The sequence below is a fragment of the Heteronotia binoei genome, chromosome 4, assembly GCF_032191835.1.
Source record: "Heteronotia binoei isolate CCM8104 ecotype False Entrance Well chromosome 4, APGP_CSIRO_Hbin_v1, whole genome shotgun sequence".
NCBI lineage: Eukaryota > Metazoa > Chordata > Lepidosauria > Squamata > Gekkonidae > Heteronotia > Heteronotia binoei.
Window position 1 is genome coordinate 59,504,714 of NC_083226.1, and position 25,607 is coordinate 59,530,320.

A 25,607-nucleotide genomic window follows, 5' to 3' on the forward strand; every position below is an offset into this window, starting at 1 on the left:
CAAGCCAACGTCAAGGTCCAAAAACAGTCCTAGGTCACATGAGCCATCAAGGTTCAAGAGCTGTGATTACAGAGTCGACCAGCTGACCTGCTGCTTCCACACGGGATGCCACCTTTGACTAGCTTTTATACCTTTCTGTTGAACAAGCCTCCACTGCAGCCAGCTGCTTGATCCTAAGCCAGCAGCTAATGTCAAACCAGAAGACACGAGTTTCACCTTCTCTCCTGAAACTCTGCCTTATGTCTGTGTGCCTCCTGTGTTCCAAGGCTGGGGGTGAAGCACAGGGCTGTACTGAGCACCTGAGCCTCATTTGTTGGAGCAGGGCTAGGACTGCTGATGGCTGTGAGTTCTGACAACCCTGATGCATGCCAGAGTCAGCTGCCTCAGAACTGACTTTCTGATGCTCTCCTCCTGAGGAGACCTCTTCTTCCAAAGAGTCCCTGCTATTGTAGGGTTCTGACTGAGGTTCCGCTGACCCAAAAATTAGTGTATTGAAAAGTGGTGTATAATAAAACCACCACTTCACTATCCTTTTTGTAGGCAATGTGAAAGACCTCTGCTTTAGTCCCTGGAGAGCTGCTGCCAGTCTGAGTAGATAATACTGATCTTGATGGACTAATGGTCTGATTCAGTACAAGGTAGCTTCACACATTCACTATTACATATTTTGTTAGCTACCAGGCAGCTTCAAAGTTAAGTATACTGTTGTAAACAACTGGACTAGGGACATGTTTACTCAAGGCTTCCAGTAATCAACTAAGGTATCTGCAAAAAAAGATACAAAACTACAGACGCGTTTTGCACACCAACTATACTGAACTCAGATCTGTGAGGCCCAGATTCAAATCTCCGCTGTCCCATGAAGCTTGCTTAGTGACCTTGGACCAATCCCTGTCAGTCTAACATACCTCACAAAGTTGCTAGGATAAAATGGAAGAGGAAGACTGAACTCCCTGGGTGGAATGGAAGGTTAAAACTGTACTAAATAAATATCATCCTCATGCCCTAGTGTATCAAGTGGCTGCTGGCTCTCATAAATTAAAAGAACATATCCAAAAGACTTTTTAAAACACTCTTATAGATGTGTCTGTTAAGGGGAGAGAAGAGTAAAAAAAAAAACTGGACTGACCAGCCTCCTGAGGTTATTTCCTGTCTTGCTCAAGTATCAGCATCACTCTACAACACTTCCAATTCCTTTTGCCACTGAGATGTGTCATAAAAAGAATTCTATAGTCAATTTCATATTTACTAAGGTGGGTGTGTATACATTCTGACCCTTCCTCTGTGTTTTATGAAGCATAATTTGTATATCTGGTCTTATCCTCAGACAAGTAATCTGACAATAACATGTTATTGGGCCAACAGGGTGCAATCTGCCCATTTTATACAACTTGTGACATAACCAGCTTCTGGAGGCTACATACCCAATCATGGAAGATGATATTGCAAGACAATATCCGTAATACATCTCAATGATGGAAGTTCTCTATGGCTGGAAAAGCACAATGACTAAACCATGTGACCAAAACACAACATGCAAAAGGCTACTTGTGGGCACAGCATGTGGTCATCAGAGTGAAATAGCAGTCATCCCTTTAAGTGGTTTAGGTATTCTGAACACCTTCCACCATGCTTAGATTTTTACCTGCGTTTCAAACTGTTGTAAAGCCAATTCCTACAGCAAGTACAAAATATAATAATGCACTACACTCTGTTTTAAGATTCACAAGGGTGAATGGGCGCCAAATAAGGGCAAGAATGGGCATTCACTATGCCAGTGAGGAAAACACCATGAAGTGATAAATGGGCAACGAGAGGCAGAGTTATCTGAAATCGGATCCAGGTAATACAAAGCCATGGGTCTGCGTATGGGGCTTTACTAAGGAAGATCTGGCCGGTCCTTGCAAGAAAGACACTGAAGGGGATGGGGGAGAACGACCCTGAGGAGAACTTTCCTTGGACTGGAGACGGAGAGCATCAACTGTTGCTGAAGACCGTTGAACCGCCGGAAGTGGCGCGAGGCACAGGAGAGGCGGCCGAGTAACCTGCTCTCCTGCACTCTCCCCCGTCCCCGCCCCCCGTTTTTCCAAGGCAAGCAGTGGCGTCCGGCTATCCCTCGTCGCCTCTAGGGCGAAGACTGTCCCGAGCAGAGGGACAGAAAAGGCAGGTCGAGGCCGAGCCTCGTCAGCAACGTCGCTGGCAATGGGGGAGGGGGGAAACTAAACCCTCCCCTTGCTTTATCAGTCCCCCTTAGCACAAAGGCAACCTAGGGCTGCCACCTTCCGCCTCAGGTAAGATAGAAGGTAAACCAAAGTCTGGAGGAGGGGAGAAGCGCGGCAGGTGCTGAAAGGCAAGGCTCGTGAGGGGGAAACGAAGGGCGGGGGGCGCCAGTGTCACCACCTCACCTGCTTGCCCCTGTAGAAAAGGCGCTGCCGGTCGGGGCTCACGCGGAAGCTCTCCTGGATCTTCTCGCGGAGACTCTCGATCTTGGTGAGGCGGCTCAGGTCTTCGATGGTCTGAGTCTGGGTACCGTCGATGGTGCGGACCTGGATCCACATGGCGTGCTCCCACTTAGGATGGGAAAAGGCACCCGGGCCCCAAGCGAGGAAAAGACTCTTCACGCCTCTTTGTTTTGCAAGTCAGTAATGCGGAGAAAAGCAAGCGAGCGAGGGGAAGAGAAATCCTTCACTTCAACCCAGGGACCCCCGCGAAGCTCCTTAACCCCCCGCCTCCGCCCGGCCTTTCTCGCTCCCTCGATGCCCCGCCAGCAAGCCTCGGTCCCTCCCTTTCCCTTCCTCAGCACGGCCGCAGCAAACGGCTCCAGGGAACCGGCTCCGAATCGCCACGAGCCCCTGTCGGAGGGAGCAGGGCACCAGGCTGGGCTAAGCTAACGGGTGCCTACAAGAGCCATGTCCTCCTAACCCCCAGAACTGTTTACCAGGCGCCGCTGCTCTCACATGGAGGTCACGGCGCCAATGCTGTTCTCGCGAGACAACCATCGACCACCATACGCACCCCCCCCCCCACCTTAAAGAGACAACAGAGAGCCGAAAGATGAAGGCGGGGCTTAAGGTAGATCGGCTCGCATTCGTTCCTTTCAAACCCTTCGAAAGCCGTGGTGACGCCCTCTTGCGCCGCTGCTGCAGGCGGTGCTTCTTGGAAGGGGATTGTTGACAATGGAACGCTTCGGGGGTTCGGTCCCATCCCATGATGTGTGTGCCCAAATATCTTCAGGGTCGATTTTTTTTAGCCCATGCTTACAGAACACCACTGCGTACAGTGGACCCTACATCCCAGCAACAGTGCGATTCTTGCGCTTTGCCTGGAAGTAAATCCTATGGGGTTCAATGAGGTTTAAAGGCGACTGCAATCCTGTGCTAGGGATGCTGCTCGATTAACATTTACCTGGGAGTAAGTGCCAAAGTGGAAAAATAAACATGCATAGGATAAGACTGTACCTGATATCAGGAGAGTTATCTTTAAGCCTCATCTTTGTTAGATGGGCAAAAGAGAAACAGTCTGGAGAAACATTCAGTGGATCTGACTTATGGGGAACAATAGATAAGGTCATAAAGCCAGTCATGTTTATTCATTTGTATGCACGAGATCCAGGTGGGCAGCCATGATGGTCTGAAGCAGTAGAACAAAGTAGGAGTTAAGTAGCATCTTTAAGGCCAGCAAAGTTTTATTCAGAATGTAAGCTTTCATATGCACGTGTACTTCTTCAGATAAGGGGATGGGGTATAGTGAACTGGAATACATATAGCTGGTGGGTTAAGAGTGTAAGCTGATACAAAAGTTAGGATCAAATGGCAAAATTGTGTAATAAATTGGAAGACCGTTTGGTCTGGATAGCATTTGCATGGGGAAACAATTAAAGGTAATAAAAGTTGTCTGTTAATTGTTCTTGCTACAAGTCTAGGTAAAACAAAACGACATGCATTTCCTAGTGATGTTCTTGTCCACCTAATTTACTTTTTAACATGTAACATATATGTATGCACTGTTCAGGTATAAAGTGGGTTGTTGGGGAAGAGGTCTGCTTTTTACAGCAAAAATAGTTGTATGAATTGCAGGAACTAAAAACTCCCATACCCTAACTTTCCTTGCTATATCATTTCAGAGGCTTCTCAGAAACTGTGAGTCTGGTCAGGTGTCCAAAGTGTGACCTGCCAAACAATGTACCCAACCAGCCCAGAAATGTGACCTACCAGATACTAACAAGCAAAAGGTAAGCAACAAAAGCAAAAGATTTACATGTTCCTGGTTATCAACATATAGTGCTTGTAGTCAGATCAGCAAGTAAAAAATTTGGCAGGCCTGGCATTATTCAGACCAAGCCTGGGAGCATCTTTATTATCAGTTTTCAGTCCAGTGAACCCTGGATGGTGAGGGCAATCTGGCTGCAACATCTGTCACCCCACTGATCACCAGGGTTGATTTGGCTGATCTGGCTGGTTAGATGGGTGTCCCCTCACCACTCCATGTGCATCCGTCCCAAAGCTGCACACTTGGTGGAAGAGGATGACCTTCCCAGATAGGAGTGTACCATTCTTCAGTCAAGGGTATAGCAATACTTTCCTAAATGTCCCCAATCTTGCTTAGAAATGAAAATTTGCTTCCATAAATACAAATGTACTGTGCCTTCACACCTTTCTTGGCAATGCTCCAAATTTGGAAATGAAACCTGAAAAACTTTTCTTAATTCTGGGAACTATCACGAGGCTCTTTAACTGCTATGGATCTCTATCCTATACATGTTTATTCCCTATAATCAACCTTGATATTCCTCCTGGGGGGCGATCCGCTGCCTTCGCCTCTGATCCCGGCGCTTCCCCCACGCCTGCCTGCCTGGCTCCAGCTTCTTCCGGCATGCGCTGGGATCGCTCCACGCTGCCCCCTCTGCAAACCCAGCGCTTCGCGAGCACCGGCTGTGGAGGGGGCAGTGTGCTTCCTCTGTGCCTGTCTGCCTGGCTCCAGCTCTGATGCTTAAAACGAGCGCTGGGATCAGAGGGCAGAGGGAGCGATCCTGGCGCTTGCTGTAAGCGTCAGAGCTGGAGCCAGGCAGACAGGCACAGAGGAAGCACACTGCCCTCTCCGCAGCCAGCGCTCCCGAAGCGCTGGGTTTGCGGTGGGGGCAGCGTGGAGCGATCCCAGCGCTTGCTGGAAGAAGCTGGAGCCAGGCAGGCAGGCGTGGGGGAAGCGCCGGGATCAGAGGCGGAGGCAACGGATCCCCCCCCCCCCCGAGGAAGGTACCTTCCCTCCATAAGACGCACACACTTTCCCCCCCACTTCTTTTTTGGGGGAAAGTGCGTCTTATGGTCTGAAAAATACGGTAATATAACCAAGTAAATACAATGGGTATGCAGACAGATTGGATAATTCACCTAAATACTAACATCTAAATTTTCAATCCATTCAACCACAGCTGGGGAGAGTACAAAGAGCTTCATCACATTACCCTGGTTGTAAAATCCTGGTTGTAAAAGTCTGGACAGGGATACCAGTTAAGCAGCTACCTGGTTTGATGTTACTGACAGATTTCCTTGGAGCACAAGTGGGCTTGTACCTAGTTGGGTTTTTTTAAAAAACACGTTCCAGGCTTTTCTGCTGGCATGTCTGAAATTCCTGGTTGTAAAATCTGGACAGGGATACCAGTTAAGCAACTACCTGGTTTGATGTTACCGACAGATTTCCTTGGAGCACGTGGGCTTGTACCTAGTTGTTTTTTTAAAAAAACACGTTCCAGGCTTTTCTATTGGCATGCCTGAAATTCCAATTCACTGTTGTTTCAGTCAGTTTTTCTCTGCATGCAGTATTGCATGGAGTAGTTCATGTGCTACTTCTGGGAATTTGCTGTCAACTAAATTTTGATGCAGCCTCTTACTCTGATTGCTCCAGCCTGGAATATATTCTTTCTGATATCCTTGAGGAATGTGGCTTTTGGCTGTAGATACAACAGCTCCAACACATTATTAATGAGCTACAACCCATGTTGGATAGTGACACTTCCCTCATACACTGGGGGGGTGATCTTTTCTTCCTTACAGACAGCCTGCTAACCTAAAACAACTTCTCACAGACAATGATAAACTTCTTAACAATAACATGGACTCTGGTCCCAAGGGTTGCAAGAAACCAAGATGCCAACTTTGCTCTCGTATAGATCCTAGCAACACCATCAGTGGACTGAGCAACATCAGTCATACCATCTCAAGTTCATACTCCTGATCACCCTCTAATGTGATTTGTGTCATCACATGTCAGCAATGCTCTTCCACCCTCTAGATTTAACAAACAGGCAAAGTCCTTTTGACAAAGAATTAATGGACATAAATCTGATATCAGAACCACAACATTCAAAAACCAGTGGGGGAACATTTTAACCTTGCAGGACATTCAGTTGCAGTTATCTTACAAAGGAATTTCAAAGGGAGATTAGAAAGAAAGACAGCTAAATTGCAACTAATAACAAAGCTCAAGACAATGCATCCACCCAGACTGAATCAAGACCTAGGTTTCCTGTCTCATTACCAATGTTAATTTCTCCATGCCTACTAACTCTCCGCATATCACACCTAATCCAATCACACCAGCTATTGTTATTTGCTAATGTCATTTGGCATCTGAAATCACTTCACCTTCCAATATATGACAGATGGACTCACATTCTAGCTGTATGTGAAGAAGTGAGCAGTGACTCACAAAAGCTCATACCCTACCACAACATTTGTTAGTCTTTAATGTGCTACTGGACTCTTCTAAGCACAGTTACACTCTTCTAAGCCCTTCTAAGGATGTAACTCTCCTGCTATTTCAGTTCCACTCCAGAGAACCAAGATGTTCCCCTGGAGAAAATGGATGCTTTTAGATGGTGGACTCTATGGCATTATACCCTGCTGAGGACTGTGTGAGGCTTGCCAAGTAACACTCAGATAGACCTCCATTATATTGAAGATAGGTGAAGGTTTATTACTGATATGCTACAGAAGCAAAAACCTTCTCATCACAGAAGCATTGCTAGGAATGAAAGTAATCAATAAAAACAATCCTAAATATTCCCAGTTCCTGAATTCCCCCCTCTCAAACCCCCCTAACATAAACAGTTTAAAAAGCAGTCACACTCCAACACAAACAAAGCAGGATATAATTCAGATAATTACAAGGTGTTATCATGAAGGACAAGTCTCATGGTGCATGGGGTGAAACTATTTGCAAGTTAGTGCTCCCAGGCTCCAGGGCAATTCAGTAAGGAATACTTTCATGTCACTTCCCAACCATCCTCAAGGACAGGACATGTAGCAATACAAAGTACAGAAAACACAATACTAAACCCCAAGCAACAGAAAGAATACCCCAGGTGTATCTACAGGTGTTTCCCAATCCAGTGAGTATAGTAAAACCTAGAGTCCCACAGAACAGAAACATAATATAAAGCTGCAAAATATAAAGTTCATCATGTCAGTTTCAGACTTCAAACACTCAGTGACTATTCACCCGGCTCCGCGGGAAGAATAAAGTGCCAGTGCCGACCAGATCTCAAGGGCAGATGATTTTAGTTTTTCAAAGATGTTTCTTCTGTTGCAAATGTTCTATTAAAACTTCCATCTTTTAAAAGCAATTTTAAATTCAGTGGGTTTTCACAGCCTCTAAAGCTGCCTGTAGTACTGTTTCACTTTCCTTCATCTAAGAGATGTTTCCCAATCATCTGCAATCAAAGACATACATCGGTCCAACATATGTTACCAATAATTAATACAATGTAGTCAAGTCAGATAACAACTTACCAACACACAAAGCAAGCACTTCTCATAGCACTAGCTCTGGAGAAAACTCTCAAAGGGTTTTCCCGGCACATTCTAGCTTATATTGTTACAATTAAAAACAGCTGGTAAAAATTTAAAGTGACATTTAAAGTAACATTTAACCAAACGAAAATAGGAAAAAGAACTGGAAGCCCTGCACCATTTCAAAAGCAAAATTGAATAACATTATAGGAAGCATAACAAATCTAGTGCTGAATTTAAACCCATGGGTTCTAATGCATCCATTTTAAAAATAAGAGCAGCCTCCTCCCTAAGCAGTATTTTTTAAATTTCACTTGGAGTTTTGTTAGTCCCTTGATATTTATACAAAACACAAAACATCATGTCCTTCTCTGTATGATTTTAGACACACAGTGTTCCGTAAGAGGAGCCTCCATGTTTTTATGACGAAAGCAAGATTGGTGCTCCAGGATCCGAACCCTTACTTGTCTAGTTGTGTTGCCTATGTAGATCCTTGGACAGCTGCACAGGACTGCATACACCACATTTTTTGACAAACAGGAGCTGTGAAATGCCTAATTTTAATCTTAATATCATTAATAGGATGCACAAACTCTTTAGTCTGTATCGCTAGGGAGCAGACTTTGCACCTGCCAAAAGGAAAATTCCCAAGAACTGGTTCTGTTTTTGTTAAATCTTCAGTTCTCATGTCAGAATGTACAACTAGGTCCTTTATACTATAAGTTCTTCGAAGTCCCATATAAGGTCTATTCCTACACCCTGGCACATCACTTAACAGATGCCAGTGTTTATTTATGATAGACTGAATCTTATTAGAAAGGGGAATGTGATCAAAAGCAAACATTAATTGTTCTCCCCGTTTCTCTTCACGGTTTTGAAAGAGGCATGCTTTGTCAATAGAGTCCACCTTATCAATGGCTTCTTTTACTACTAGGGCTGGAAAACCCCGTTTTATGAAATCCTAAGCTCGATCTCTACTATCCCTTCTATAATCTGATTCTGTTGAGCTGCGTTTAATTCTCAACATCTGGCTGTAAGGAAGACTCCTTCGTGAATGTAAAGGGTGAAAGGAACGATAATAAAGAAAGGAACTTCTATCAGAAGGTTTCCTGTAAAGTCGTACAGCCAATTGGTTTTTAGGTGTTTTATATACAGTAACATCCAAAAACGACAATTCAGAAATATCACTCTTGCCTGTAAACTTAATTGTAGTGTGCAGGCAGCTTTACTGTTAGAGGCTGTGAAAACCACTGAATTCAAAAGTGCTTTTAAAAGATGGAAGTTTTAATAGAACACCTGCAACAGAAGAAACATTTTTGAAAAACTAAAATCATCTGCACGAGATCTGGCTGGCACTGGCGGAGCCGGGTGAATAGTCATTGAGCGCTTGAATTCTGAAACTGACATGATGAACTGAAAGGATGGTGTAAACTTGTTCTCTTGCACATTTACCTTGTATTTTGGAATTTATAGTGATATTAATGATTATATTGTTTAAGAAGTAGTTGACTAATCACATATATTTTTGAAATAATTTTCAGTTTTTTTCGTTATTTTTCCAGTTTTTTGCGGCTTTATATTACGTTTCCCAATCTAGAGCTGACAACCTCATCTGTTTAGGATTGCACTGTTTTCTCTCTTGCACCATTTTGTAGCTGTAAGTGCGAAGGCGTAAAGTATGCGGGGGGGCTGGGGGAGCTAGAGCCGCCCCCAGATTTTGCCACCCGGGGCTAAGCCCCCCACCGGGCAACCAACACTGGAATTGGGGCTTCAAAGGTATGAATGGGGTGATAAAGCCTATGTGTTATTTTCCCTTTGAGCTGCAAATGACTTTACAACTTCAGCTCCTTAGAAATGCTAATACAGCTCCCACCAGAGGCTTGGTGTCAATACGCATATAAACCAATGCTGGTAAGCTCTAATTGTGTAAATTGTGTAAATCAATACATTGGGAGACCTGAGTGTTCTCACAGCACACATTTAAAAAGTGAGAAAAGTGACTATTTTTTTCATCCAGCCAGTAGGGGTGTGCATTCGGTCCGGCCGAACAGAATCAGCCGCCAAATCACCACTGATTCGGCTGTATACAGAATAGCCTGCAGCCGATTCCAATTGGAGCCCATTATGCGGGAGCCGAATACGGCTCCCCGTATACTTCTGTATATATGTTCAGAAGTATACGGAATTCAATGCAAAAGGCGGGAAAGGGGCTTCTGCAGCCTCAGGGGAGCTGCTTGCTTCCTTTCCCGCCTTTGGTAGCCTTTTCCCACCTCTTCCATAGCCTCCCTGGGATCAGGGAGTGGGGGGGAGGGGGAAGAGGAGCCCCAGCAGCCAATCCAAAGCATGCATTTGCAAAATGCATTGCAAATGAATGCTTTGCAGGGCTGTTGTGTAGCTGATGGCCCAGCCATCAGCAACATTGTTGTTCTTTTGATCTTTTGCTTACTTGGGGAAATCAAGTAAGCACTGTTGTCTGGCCAATCACAGAGCAGTGCTATTTTTTGAAACTGCTCTCTGTAGGGCCAGACAACCTTTTTAAGGAGTTTGCCTGGCTGGACTCCTCCATTGCTGCTGTGTTGCTGTGTGTTGGTGTGAGAGATTGTGCTGCTGCTGGCTGGCCCTTGGCTTCAGCTGCTGCCTGCTGCTCTCTCACTCAGCCTTACCAGACTTCCCTGGAGTAGAGAAGACAAGGTAAGACAGTCTTAGGGTTCTTGTTTTTATTTAAGTTGGTAAAAGGACTTTTTAAGACACAGAGTCCCTTTACTTATCCAGATTTGGGTAGTGGTGGGTAGCTTATTTGGGGTTAGGGGTTTCTGCTTGGGGAAGGGGCCTGGGGTGGGGGGGGGTTTTGCCAATTTGCCCATATCTTAATTTAGTGAGAGGACTTTTAAAAGTGCAGTGTCCTTTTAGTTTTCTTGATTTGGGTGGCTTGGATTTCTTGGGGTTAGGGTGAAGGGTTTTTTGGGGGGGAGGGGTTGGCAAAGTTCCTGTATTGTTAAAAGTTAAGTTTTTTACTGTTTTAAAAGGATTCTGTGTTTGATTTGTTGCTGCTGTGTTGTGCTGCTGTTGTTCCTTTTCTCTTCTGGTTCTTGGTGTGGGGGGTGCTGTTTGGTCTAATTTTCATTGTTTAAAAGGCCACTTTTGTCCCCCTTTTCCTGGTTCTGGTTTTAGGGGCGGGGTGTTGTTGACTGATTTGGTCTGAGGTTTCTTATTGGTGAAAAGGCCACTTTTTTAACAGTTGAGTTGCTGGGCCTTCTCCTGTTGTCCCTTTTCTTGGTTTTGGGTGGTTGGGGAGTATTGTTGACTGATTTGGCCTGAGGTTTCTTATTGATGAAAAGGCCACTTTTTAACAGTTGAGTTGCTTGGCCTTTTCTGATTCTGCTGGTTTTGTTTTGGTTTTTTTAAATTACCTCTGGTTGGTGTGGGGGTTGGTGAGGGTGTGTGTGGGCTGGGTCACTTTCATGTATTTATAGGGTGATTTTTGGAGTCTGTGTGCTTTTGGTTTGGCTAGGGCCACTAAATAGGCTGCCCCACTAATAAGGGTGTAGATTGTGTGTTGCAGGGAAGCTGGCACCTGGGTGAGAGACCCAGAGCCAGCATGCTTATTGTGCTTGGTCAGCTCTCCCTGCGTTCTTTGGGGCAGGGCTGGAGAGCTGGCATCTGTAAATTGTGTGTTCTGTGGCAGGGAAGCTGGCATCTGGGTGAGAGACCCAGAGCCAGCATGCTTGTTGTGTTTGGCCAGCTCTCCCCGTGTTGTTTGGGGCTGGAGAGCTGGCATCTGGGTTTGCTGCAGCCAGGTCTGCAGAGCAGACTTTGAGCAGATTGTGTTTTGTGTGGTGGTGATGTTGGCAACTGGGTTATATTGGTTCCAGGCCTGCAGGGTTCATAGAGTAGGTAGAGGGATGTAGTGCATTTGGGTCCTATAGAGATCTCTGGTGTGAAGTTAGGTTTGGCTTTGGGTGTCCCAGGAATTGGACCCCCAGGAATTGGCCTTGTGGGTTTTGTGTGGGACAGTGCCCTGAAGCTGCACAGCAGTTTGGGGGGCTCTCCTCAAAACCTCCTGCTTCCCAGAGCCACTTTTTCCACAACAATTACAGTGAGGAAGTGGCTCTAATTGGTTTTTTCTCACCATTGGAAGCAGTGTTCCTTTTGGGGTGCCCACAGATGGGTGCAGTCTTTTTGGCCAAGGGGGGTTTCATGCTGGGGAGTCCCCTAAAGCTGCCCTGCAGTTTTGGGGCCTCTCCCTTAAACACCCCTCTGGCCAGAGCCACTTTCCCCACAGCAATTAAAGTGGAGGAAGTGGCTAATTGGGCTTTCCCCATCATTGTTGGCAATGGGCCTTTTGGGGAGCCCAAAGACAGGGACCCCCTGGCCCAATCTTTTTGGGACTTGGGGGTTTTTGTAGGGGAGAGTCCCCTGTGGGTTCCCTGCAGTTTTGGGGGCTCTCCCTTCTACCCCTGCCCCCCCCAGTAGCCTCTAATTATGCCTATGTTGCCATTGATTTCAATGGCCCATAGGGTATAATAGTGGAATAGTGGGATCCCCTGGCCCAATCTTTTTGGGACTTGGGGGTTTTGTAGGGGAGAGTCCCCTGCAGGTCCCCTGCAAATTTGGGGGCTCTCCCTCAAACCCCTTCCCCTTCAGCGGCTTCAAATATACCCTATTTGCCATTGATTTCAATGGCCCATAGAGTATAATGGGGCCGTATATTTGGAAATAGCCGCGCATCTACCGTATATGCAGCTATTCCGACTTCAGAAATATATGGGACTTCAGAAATATACAGGATTCCGCATTGTTTTTCCCTGTATACTTCCGAATCCATGTAATTCCGATTTTTTTTTTCTTGCACATCCCTACCAGCCAGCCAATTTAGTGTTGAAGGACTCTTGATATTGTAAGGTAATTACTAAAGTATTGATATCCAGCAAAGTTTGGTGTCTGTTGGAAAATAAAACCTGGCTGGCTACACCAGACTCTCTTGGGTGAATTCAAAATACTTGCCTGGTTCCAATTTACATTTGGGGGGAAAGTGAGATTGAGTGTGGGTGGACATGAAGATCAGAGGCCTTTAAGAAAAATATTTGAGGCCACTGGCACCTTTAAGAACCAACCAAGTTTTATTCTGGGCATCAGCTTTTGTGTGCATATATAGTGTTTCATTAGATTGCACACACACTTGTTTTATCTGACATGAGCCTTTTTTTTGCTATTAATCATTGATCTTATTTATTGTTTTGCTGATGTTGGTTTTATGATGTGAGCCATCCTGAGCCCATTTTGTGGGTAGGGCAGGATATGTTGAATACATGAAATGGAATGAAAGTTTGATTTCTGAGTATAAGTGAAAACTGAATGATTTAGGTATCGAACTGTTATCTGGGAGAACCGGGTTTGATTCCCCACTCCTCCACTTGCAGCTGCTGGAATGGTCTTCGGTCAATCATCACTTTTGCAGGAGTTGTCCTTGAAAGGGCAGCTGCTATAAGAGCTCTCTTAGCCCAACCTACCTCACAGTGTGTCTGTTGCGGGGGGGGGGGGGGAGATAAAGGAGATTGTGCTTCAGGGTCATCAGAAAACAGCGGGGGGTCGGGAAATGTTCCCCTAAAACTTTTCTGTATTGCCTTTTATTGTCAAATTTGTCCTATGCACATGATATGTATATTTGTCCTATGCACATGATATGTATATTTGCAGATCTTAAAGTGACTATTCTAAAAGTGAATTGCAAAAACAGGACACAGCAAGAGACCTCTGAGATACCACTATAACCACTGGCCAACTCCCACCTTTTTCTGGGTTTGGCCCGGTCCATGGGCATTGTTGGGGGGATGCTCCCTACATTTATGGGAGGGAGCTTCATAAATTCATAGGTAGTGATAATGGAGGCCCCTACCTGTGATGTCATTGGCTCCTCCCTATGATGTCACTGGATCAAATGTCTCTGGCTGGGCCCCAGCCCCCCCCCTCCCCTGGGAAATTGAAAAGGCTATGCCCCTGGGTAAGTGTAATACCATACACTTACAGAATATAGTAGAAGTGTAACATTAGTTAGCATGCTGAACTTCTTTATTTCTAGAAGCACTCAAATTCATCTTTTCTTTGGCTCTAAATGAAGACATGGTGGTTGTGTCAGGCAGCCTGCCAAAAGCTGGCCATTATTCATATTAACTGATAGTGAAACTGCTCACCAACAGCTAGCTGACTTCAGTAGTTCTAGTAGAGCTGATCTGGCTGTTCTCTAGATAATCATTTGCCAGCAGCCTCATAGGTAGTGTTTGCTAATTTATAATAGTGCTTCTTAAAGTATATCTTTTCAAGATAAAGGTTTCTGTAATAAAAAGTTTTCTATTATAAAATATCAACATTTTTTTAAGAAGTTCTTTTAAAGAAAGTGTTATGCTTGACAAATAATTAAATGGGCTGCAAGACTGGCATAGTGTTTTTTTTAAAAGACCAAGTGCTATGGAAGTGAAAGGAGATGACCTGTAGATTTGCTAGTACTGAAGATTCAGTAGAAATGCTTCACTGCTTCCAAAGGAGGATTTTGATCAAATCCGCATAGTCAAGTTGAATGCTTCAGAAATGCTTCACTGATTTTAAATGAACCTTTCTACAAATCTTGATACAGATGTAATACTAATTCTCAGCTGAAGCTAATGGAAGATTACTATCATCTTTGACTTAATTTAGGGCTTGGTAGAAATTTCCAAGCAAAACTAATGAAGGATTTTAATCACAGCACTTTACTTTAGCTTTATAGCTTTGGATCAGATTTGTCTAGAATAGAAACCTAGCAAGTGCCTCAGCTAAGTTTCACCCAGTTTGCATTGTATGGTGCATTACTTTATCAATAAGGTGGAATGAAAGAGAGTGGCAAATTAATCTACATATTGCATGCTTTTATCTCTAAATCAGGGGTGTCAAACATATGGCCCGTGGTCCAGATCTAGCCCCTGTAGGGCTCCTATCAGGTCCATGAGCAGCTGTCTGCTGCTTCCTACTTCCAGTTCATCCTTCCTATTTACAGCAACAGAGATGGCTTTTGCCCAGTCTCTCCTATTTCCTGCTTCACAGAGAAAGAAAGCCAAGCCTTCCTTTCCCTTGATTGGCTGAGGATGGGGAAAAGAAAGAGCCAGAATGAGAGAGAGAGAGAGAGAGAGAGAGAGAGATCCTGGCACTTGGAGAGATTCCCCCTTTGCAGTTCTAACAAATGGGGGTGGGAAGAAACCTAAGATCACAGCTTGCATTCTTTATTAGTAGAAGGGAGCAAGAGTCCTTTAATGACTAACAAAATTTATGACAGGGCATGAGCTTTCATGAGTCACTGTTCATTTCTTCAGATACTGCTAGAATGTATCTGTCTTTATGTCTTGGAGAGTGAAGTGATTTCAGATGCCACATGATGGTAGAAGTCTTTGGGAATAAGCATGAGCAAGTGAGCAGTGACTCATGAAAGTACATAGCCTACAATGAGAGAAGAAACCTAGGTCTCAATTAAGTCCAGGAGGATGCATTGTCTTGAGCTTCATTATCAGTTGCAATTCAGCAGTTTCTCTAATCTCCCTTTGAAATTCCTTTGAAAGAGAAATGCTACTCTTAGATCAGCAACTGTATGTCCTGGAAAGTTAAAATGTTTCTCCACTGATTTTTGAATGTTGTGGTTTCTAACAGCAGTAGAAGGAGTAAGAGCCCAGCAGTACCTTAAAGACTAACAAAATTTGTGGTAAGGTATCTGCTTTTGTGAGCCACTGCTCACTTGTTCAGGCTTATCTCCATTACTAACACACTGATTGTCCATTTTGTTTATCTGATTCAGAATGGCAGCTTCATCTGTTCAGTGTAAACCTGTGTTCACAAGCTCAACCACTGTTCAGTATCAAAATCCCAGCTAGATAGCTTAAGAAATAAAGTTGATAAAATGCAGGTCAACAGGAAGCACCTATTCTTTCTGTGCACCTACCATGGGCACAGAATACTGCAAATTGTCAAAGTCAGAAAGACAAAAATTGAGCAACAGTAAGGTTGTAGGCCATGACCAAGGCTGAGTCAATGTCTCTCTCTCCCCTATCTCTTGCTCTCTTGAGAGCTCCTTGTACCTAGCTCTATGCCTTCTATACAAGAAAATCATTTCTAAATTATCATTATGGGGAATAGTTCTGTAGTAGAATAATTTTTAAATCAACTGAACTTTATTTCAATCTAACGTAATGAAAAAAATGACATTATTTGTTATTTAGTGTTAAATATATTTTTAATTTATTTTTATTTTTGTTAACTTATATTCCACTCTTTCCCATGAACAGGCTCAGGGCGGATATATGTCCAATTACAAACGTTATGAATTCAGCCAGAGACAAAGAATTAAAAGAAATTAAATTATAAAGTAATGCACATTGGGGCCAACAATCCCAGCTACAAATACAAGTTGATGGGGTGTGAACTGGCAGAGACTGACCAAGAGAGAGATCTTGGGGTCATGATAGATAACTCACTGAAAATGTCAAGACAGTGTGTGATTGCAATAAAAAAGGCCAACGCCATGCTGGGAATTATTAGGAGGGGAACTGAAAACAAATCAGCCAGTATCTCTCTCTCTCTCTTGCCTTGACTTCGCAAACGAAGATTTAAGAAGGGTGCAGTAGTCCACGTCTGCTGCAGGCTCGCTGGTGGCTGACAAGACCAATGCGGGACAGGCAGATCCGGCCACAGTGGCTGCAGGGAAAAGTCTGATTTGGGGTTGGTGCTGTAGCAGTGCGATTCTTCCTCAATCTCCTTTTGTCCTCAAGACCAGCTATGCGTGCGTTCTCAAAGGAAGAGACAGCCTGGTGGATGGTGTGCCTCCATGCTTTGCGATCTGAGGCTAGGTCAGACCACTGGTGATGGCTGATGCGACAGGTGCCAAGGGATTTCTTCAAGGAGTCCTTGTACCTATTCTTTGGTGCCCCTCTATTTCGATGGCCGGTGGAAAGCTCGCCATACAGAGCAATCTTGGGAAGGCGGTGGTTTTCCATCCACTTCAACCATTGAAAACAGAGTTGGATGAGATCCCCACCCTAGAAGAGACTGTTAAAGCCATCAAGCAACTGAAAAGTGGCAAGGCAGCGAGAGTTGATGGAATCCCACCAGAGATCTGGAAGCATGGGGGCACAGTACTACATAGCACACTTCACAAAGTACTTGTCACCTGCTGGGAACAAGGCAAACTACCACAGGACTTTCGCGATGCAATCATCATCACTCTACACAAGAACAAAGGGGAAAAGTCAGACTGCTCCAACTACCGGGGGATAACCCTGCTCTCCATCGCAGGCAAAATCCTTGCCAGAATACTCCTGAACAGACTGGTGCCCACCATTGCAGAAGAACTCCTCCCAGAGAGCCAGTGCGGCTTCAGAGCTAACAGGAGCACCCCCGACATGGTATTTGTTCTCAGGCAGCTCCAAGAGAAATGCAGGGAACAGAACAAGGGTCTATATGTGACTTTTGTCGACCTTACCAAAGCTTTCGATACCGTTAGCAGGAAAGGCCTGTGGCAAATCTTGGAACGTTTAGATGTCCCCCAAGGTTCCTCAGCATGATCATCCAGCTACATGAAGACCAGCGAGGCCAAGTCAGACACTGCAACGACCTCTCGGAGCCCTTCCCAATAGGCACAGGTGTAAAGCAAGGCTGCGTTCTCGCGCCAACTCTCTTTACGATCTTCTTTAGCATGATGCTTCAAAGAGCCGCAGTAGATCTAGATGATGACGATGGTGTCTACATCCGCTATCGCACCGATGGCAACCTGTTCAACCTGAGGCGACTAAAGGCTCACTACAAGACAATGGAAAAACTTATCCGAGAGCTACTGTTTGCTGATGATGCTGCACTCGTCTCCCACTCGGTATCAGCTCTGCAGCATATGACGTCCTGCTTTGCAGAGGCTGCCAAGCTATTTGGCCTAAAAGTTAGTCTGAAGAAGACAGAAGTTCTCCACCAGCCTGCACCCCAGGAAGATTATTACCCTCCCTGCATCACTGTGGGTGAATCAGTTCTGAAGACAGTCCAGCAGTTCAGCTACCTGGGGTGCATCATCTCCTCAGATGCCAAGATCGACAAGGAGATTGACAACAGGCTGGCAAAGGCAAACCGTGCATTTGGCCGACTGCACAAAAGAGTGTGGAGCAACAAGCATCTAAAAAAAGGCACAAAGATCAATGTTTACAAAGCGGTTGTGATGACAACCCTCATCTACGGCTCTGAATCGTGGGTTTTATACCGTCATCACCTGCGACTCCTTAAGCGCTTTCATCAGCGCTGCCTTCGCACCATCCTTAACATCCACTGGAGAGACTTTGTGACCAACCCTGAAGTCCTCAAGAGGGCAGAGGTTACAAGCATCAAGGCACTGCTGTTGAAGACGCAGCTGCGCTGGGCAGGGCATATTTCTAGGATGGAAAACCAGCCAGTATCATAATGCCCCTGTATAAATCGATGGTGTGGTCTCATATGGAATACTTTGTACAGTTCTGGTCACCGCACCACAAAAAGGATATTATAGCATTTGAAAAAGTCCAGAAAAGGGCAACTAGAATGATTAAAGGGTTGGAACACTTTCCCTATGAAGAAAGGCTGAAATGTTTGGGACTCTTTAGCTTGGAGAAACATCGACTGCGGGGTGACATGATAAAGGGTTAAAAGATTATGCATGGGATGGAGAAAGTAGAGAAATAAGTACTTTTCTCCCTTTCTCACAATAAAAGAACTCGTGAGCATTCGATGAAATTGCTGAGCAGTCAGGTTAAAACAGATTAAAGGAAGTACTTCTTCACCCAAAGGGTGATTAACATGTGGAATTCACTGCCACAGGAGGTGGCGACGGCTACAAGCATAGCCAGCTTCAAGAGGGATTAGATAAAAATATGGAGCAGAGGTCCATCAATGGCTATTAGCCACAGTGTGTGTGTGTGTGTGTGTGTGTATATATATATATATAATTTTTTTGGCCACTGTGTGATACAGAGTGTTGGACTGGATGGGCCATTGGCCTGATCCAACATGGCTTCTCTTATGTTCTTTCAGTAAATCCAAAAATTGATAAATTAGCCTGCAGCAGCTATACAAAACTATTTAAAGATAGCCTCACATAGAGTATATTACAGTAGTCTAATCTGGAAATTACTGGTAACTGTGACCAGGATGGGTTTCTCTAAGGGCTATCATTTGTCTGAAGATAAAATGCACTCCAACCACTATCACTGCCTGACCATGCAGAAGCTAAGCTAGGTCAAGAAGACACCCTTGCCTGCAAACCAAAACTCTCAGGAGTACAGTTCCTTCCCAAACAGGCTGGATACCACTCGCCATGTCAGCCAGATCTTCAACCAACAGCACCACCTCTTGTATGGATAGAACGTATCTGCATGAAAATAACTTGTATACACAATTACTAAACGCACTTGGAAGTCCTACTGAAATCAATGGGACTTGCTTTCAAGTAACTAATTAATAATGTATTGTAATTTATAATCTACAAATATTGATAAATAAAAGGTAGATAATATTTTCTCAAAAGTTGCTATTTAGAGTTTGGGATCAGTAATCATATCAGTTATGACAAAGTTTCCATTTTAATTATCCTCTTTCATACTGTATGTGAAATGTTATAATTCAGTATCTAATGGTATCCCTCCATAGCATTGTATGTGCTACTGCAGCAAATAAACCAGAATGGTAGCTATTCTCTTTTGTGGAAAATTGTTTCCATTTTTTGCAAGTGGTTTTTTGAAAATCAGATCACTTGCTAATTGTCAGAATGATCTGATGAAAATCTTTCAATAAAAGCTGCTGGTTTGCTGAACAGCCAATTAACCTTCAGAGATGCACTATGAAAAAGTGCACTGTAGCATGTATCATTGTGCTTGAATGTAAAGCGAAGAAGATAAAAGCTAAGGAGATCTTAGATGTAGTTATATAAGAACTGGCGTACAAACTTGTGAAAGCAGAAGAGAGCTATAAAGTTTCTTATATACAGGATTAGCTGCCTGGTTTTAGGAATATTCTTGATTCCAATAGGCTCTTTTTTTTTTAACTCAAAGTTTTTTATTTTTATTAACAAGAAAAAGTTTCCATATAAGAAATACAATATTACAATATTTTGAACATCAAAAAAAAAAACAGTAATCCAGAACACACTCATCCATCCACACAGACAAGCCACAAAGGGGGGGGGAAAGGGGGGGGAAGGTTAATTGTATTAACTTCAGCTACCCCAAGCACCACAGCCAAAATTCTTAGGATAGTCATTAGTGATGGCAAATGTACCTCAATACAAAACAACTTGTATTTAGGTATTTCGTTGGCATTTTGTTCTTTTTTGACGGATTAGCATTCACGTGTTCAAAAAATTTAAACCATTTTTCAACAAAAAAAACTCCAGCCTTAGGGTTATCACTAAGTGTAAGTTGAGAGGCTATTTTGTCCTGTATAATCATTTCCCATACCTTTTGAAACCACCGAGTAATTGAAGGGACCTTTGCCACTTTCCAAGACTTTGCGAGCAAGATTTTGCCTGCCAATATCAGAAGGGAAATAAGTTCCTTTTTTTGCTTGGAGTATTTATTAGATGGCCAGTAGTTAAGCAAAATGGATTCTGGAGTCCGAGGAATGGTTTCATTAACAATGATCTCAATTTTGCTAATCAAGGTATTCCAAAAAACTTGAACTTTCTGGCAGGACCACCAGCAGTGGAGAAATGATCCAACTTCCCCACAACCTTTCCAACAAAGAGGATTATAGCTTTTACTTGCATGGCTGAGGGAAAGAGGAGTCAAATACCACCTTGAAGTTAATTTGAATTGTTGCAGTTTAAAGTTTGTGCAACGGGATTTGCAGATTGAAGACATCCAGATCGTGGACCATTGGTCTTCTGATAGATTAATAGAGCAGTCTTTGCTCCAAGCATTTTGTTGTGCTGAAGCCGACGCCCAATTTTTTTGGTTCAATAAATGGTATAGTTTTGAAATCACACCTCTCATTATTGTGTTTTCTTTAATAATTAGTTTTTCAAAAACATTTAACTGGCTTTCGGGTATCATAACAGGAACAACTTTATTTAGCACGTCATAAAGTTGATGATACTCATACCAGGGAATTTTGAGCCTATATTTGGATTCCAATTGTTCCCGTGTAAGCAGATGGCCTCTGGAGCTGACATCTGAAATTCTAAGGATGTTGTGTTGTCGCCAGATTTCAAATCCCCCCTTAGACATTCCTGGAGGAAACCAAGGTTGACCCAAAAAGGCCATTACTGAAGTGGAGGGCTGGACTGTGAGATTTCTAAGTTTATCCCAAATCTCCAAGGTGCATCTCAGAAAAGGGTTGTTTAACACTATTTTACTTCGTTCAGCTCTAGTATTCCAAAGGAATTCATTAAGACGTACAGGGTGCACACTTGCAGATTCGATTTGAATCCATGGCAGCTGGCATTCTTTTCTGGCATAAAGTAAAACATTACGAAGCTGGGCTGCCACGTAATAACTGTTCAAGATTGGTGCAGCCAAACCACCCTTAAAATAGGCTCTGTTTTTACATTCATAAATATTATTACAGACACCATAAATCTCTTCTACTTTCTTGTCAAAAATAATTTCTAGAGCTTACTGTAGAACTTTGCACTCTTCAGACCAGTGGGGACCATAAAATAGTATGATAGTGATTTTGGCACACTCACATTTAGACTTCATGATACTGTAATTATTGGCCACAGTCCTGAACCCTGTGCACATAAAAAGCAGAGTACACAGTAGCGCTCCATGAAGCTCAACTTTAACTCACTCATCTTGCTATGCCACTTTCACATCTAACTACCACTGCTGCCTCTTAGGTACTGTGATAGCAGTAGCCACTCATCAAGTCAGGACCACTCACCCCTCCCCACAGAGTATGTAAGTACCATTCTGTTCTTGTCTAGTTTTCTTGCATGAGGTTCATACCTATTTCCGCTGAGTGTTTCCTGCATGATAAGGCTTTAGGAAAGAGTAGGCCATTGGAGATTCTTATGGTGAAGCACAGAAGGTGCTCATCTTCAGATGTTGAACCTGCTGCATCACAGCATAGCAGGGAGAGCAATGGAGCATTAAAATGGTACAGCAGGTGCAGGATATTACAGTAGAGCACTGAGTACAGGATTGCAGCTTCTGTCTTGCTATCATGTAAAGTGAACATAGTGGGCTTCCCTCCCCCTTTGCAATATACGAGACAATCAATATATTATCTATTAGTTACCTTGCAGCAGGATCCCATCAGTGTATTTTGATGGCCAGCCCCCTGAAATGTCCTGTCTTTTTCTGAAGTCACACATATAATGGGGAGGAGTGTAGGTGTTTGGGTGGATAGCTTCAGTGGTTGTAAAGTAGTATACCTCTCCAAATCTATCAATAGCCAAAACATACACAGGGAAGAAAGTCTTCCAAATAATAATACAGGTCTCCATTTCCTTCATACCCCTGTACAAATCGGTGGCAAACAAATTGCACTTACTTACAGAGCTGAATGCCCAATAAATTTTACCCTCCTTTTGGATTCTAGATTTGCATTTTATTTCACATGGCAGGACTCAATGTGAAGACAAAAGAACTGGTTATTTCAAAAGTTTCACACCCCTATGTGTCAACAAAATGTAAACTTATCTGGAGTCAGACTTACTCCACTCAGCAATACTTGAGGGTACACTTGTGCTTTACTAAGAACATAAGAACATAAGAGAAGCCATGTTGGATCAGGCCAACGGCCCATCAAGTCCAACACTCTGTGTCACACAATGGCAAAAAATGTTATATACACACATACACTGTGGCTAATAGCCACTGATGGACCTGTGCTCCATACACTGTGGCTAATAGCCACTGATGGACCTGTGCTCCATACACTGTGGCTAATAGCCACTGATGGACCTGTGCTCCATATTTTTATCTAAACCCCTCTTGAAGGTGGCTATACTTGTGGCCGCCACCACCTCCTGTGGCAGTGAATTCCACATGTTAATCACCCTTTGGGTGAAGAAGTACTTCCTTTTATCCGTCTTAACCTGTCTGCTCAGCAATTTCATCGAATGCCCACGAGTTCTTGTATTGTGAGAAAGGGAGAAAAGTACTTCTTTCTCTACTTTCTCCATTCCATGCATTATCTTGTAAACCTCTATCATGTCACCCCGCAGTCGACGTTTCTCCAAGCTAAAGAGTCCCAAGTGTTTCAACCTTTCTTCATAGGGAAAGTGCTCCAGCCCTTTAATCATTCTAGTTGCCCTTCTCTGCACCTTCTCTAAAGCTATAATATCCTTTTTGAGGTGCGGCGACCAGAACTGCACACAGTACTCCAAATGAGACCGCACCATCGATTTATACAGGGGCATTATGATACTGGCTGATTTGTTTTCAATTCCCTTCCTAATAATTCCCAGCATGGCATTGGCCTTTTTTATTGCAAACGCACACTGTCTTGACACTTTCAGTGAGTTATCTATCATGACCCCAAGATCTCTCTCTTGATCAGTCTCTGCCAGTTCACACCCCATCAACTTGTATTTGTAGCTGGGATTCTTAGCCCCAATGTGCATTACTTTGCACTTGGCCACATTGAACTGCATCTGCCACGTTGACGCCCACTCACCCAGCCTCAACAGATCCCTTTGGAGTTCCTCACAATCCTCTCTGGTTCTCACCACCCTGAACAATTTAGTGTCATCCGCAAACTTGGCCACTTCACTGCTCACTCCGAACTCTAAATCATTTATGAACAAGTTAAAAAGCATGGGACCCAGTACCGAGCCCTGCGGCACCCCACTGCTTACCGTCCTCCACTGCGAAGACTGCCCATTTATACTCACTCTCTGCTTCCTATTACTCAGCCAGTTTTTGATCCACAAGAGGACCTGTCCTTTTACTCCATGATTCTCAAGCTTTCTAAGGAGCCTTTGATGAGGAACTTTATCAAAAGCTTTCTGGAAGTCAAGGTAAACAACATCTATCGGGTCTCCTTTGTCCACATGTTTGTTCACCCCCTCAAAGAAATGCAACAGGTTAGTGAGGCAAGATCTTCCCTTGCAGAACCCATGCTGAGTCTTCCTCAATAACCCGTGTTCATCAATGTGCCTACTCATTCTGTCCTTGATAATGGTTTCTACCAACTTTCCCGGTATTGAAGTCAGACTGACTGGCCTGTAGTTTCCCGGATCTCCTCTGGAACCTTTTTTAAAGATGGGGGTGACATTTGCTACCTTCCAGTCCTCAGGAATGGAGGCAGATTTCAATGAAAGATTACAGATTTTTGTTAGAAGATCCACAAGTTCAACTTTGAGTTCCTTCAGAACTCTCGGATGTATGCCATCCGGACCCGGTGACTTATTAGTTTTTACTAAGTAAACAAGTACTCCATAACATGGGAGCCGTATTTTACCATCAGGTCTATAGTGTGTATTCCCCAACCCACAGTCTCTGAGATCTGGTATGTGGACTGCAAACTGAAATATATCAAGAAAAATGTGTTGTTCTGTTGACTAGATAAAGAGTGAAGGCAGGCCTGGTCAATCAAGAAACTTTATCCTGTCTGCCAGTCATGGGGCTAACTATTCCATGCCACAGTTCTTTCCCATAGCTAAAAATTTTTTGAAGCCAGTCTCACACAGCTGTCTACCTTACACCATAAGGTATATGTTATATACCTAAAATGTTTAGGTGTTGTAAGTTAGGTGTTGTAACTTCTAGAACTATTTCTAGAACTACACTTTGAACAAATACTATGGAAGCTGTGGCATAACATGCCTGCTTCAACCTGCAGGCCCCATTTCTGCCTTGGCCTTCTTGGAGTTCCCAACCCACCTGGGGGGAGGGGCTCTTTTCCTTTCTTCCTCTCAGCAGCAACCAGCACCACCTGATCAATATAAGGTTTTCCCACTGAAGGGATCAGGCCTTTCAGCTTCCCTTCCAAGCTCAGAGGCCTTGTCTCAGTGTTTCCCACTAGACCAGTGCCTGGCTGCCATTAAGACAGATTAATGTATTGTGCATCCCTAGGGGAATAGCCAGTTGCCAACAGCTTGCCTTGTAGTGTTCTGTGTGGTACAGAGAACCACTTCCAGAATCAAAAGTTTAACATATTTTTTAAAATAAAGTGTTTATAAGCATACTTTTATAGCACCATGCCAGATTGAAGCAAGAACAAAATAAATTGGTAAAATGTGAATCCTCTGTCCAGCTCTATAAACATGTCCTAACTAGATACTAAAATTAGGACAGGCCCTTTATCTTAAGTGTCCTAGTTTCCCAAAGATCCTCCATTACCTTGAAAGTTAGTCCAGTTCTCTGGGCCAGCTGCATGGTCCAAAATAGAGACCTGCTCCCAACCTCAACTCAACATCCCACAGAAAAGAGACCATCTTTCCCTTGCAAGGTGGTTTTAACAAACCTGTGTTTTCTCTCCCAGGATCCCAGTCAGCCCAAGTCAAAGCATTTTTTTCCTGCTGTCTCCAGGAAGCCCCTTCCTGTAACATGTCTAGTAAAAAGTCCTCCAAGCCTCTATGTTCGTTGCTTGCAGAAGTGGGGAGGTGTGTGAATTGGCCCATCCTATTGTCTCTAGGAAGACCCATTAACATGTCTTAAAAGATGCATCTGAGAAGGCCCTTTCCTACTTCTACTCCCCCCGCCCCCGCTTGTTCTTAGCTCAGGGGAGGGACTGTTTAAACTGCTCAAACCTTGCTTGGTACCAACTTTCCGGGAGACTAAGGATTTCTCCACAGAGGCAAATACTGCTTTGTGTCTGAGTTTGATATGTGTCTACTTTTTT

The 25,607-nt window shown here is 43.9% G+C and overlaps 1 protein-coding gene across 3 annotated transcripts in view; it reads right to left on the reverse strand.

The window, feature by feature from the left end:
* The window catches only part of UHRF2 (ubiquitin like with PHD and ring finger domains 2), a 94,738-nt gene extending 91,702 nt beyond the window's left edge, over window positions 1-3,036 (reverse strand). Inside the window, exons 1-2 of one of the 3 annotated variants that reach the window (XM_060237376.1) lie at window positions 2,939-3,036; window positions 2,406-2,625 (exon numbers count right to left, since the gene is read on the reverse strand). In XM_060237376.1, the coding sequence (XP_060093359.1) occupies window positions 2,406-2,558 (153 nt within the window). In that variant the 5' untranslated portion in view covers window positions 2,559-2,625; window positions 2,939-3,036. Of the gene's footprint in view, window positions 1-2,405 lie in introns of all 3 variants that reach the window. The other 2 variants (XM_060237375.1, XM_060237377.1) reach the window with 2 other exon arrangements.
* Between the last annotated feature and the right edge of the window lie 22,571 nt (window positions 3,037-25,607).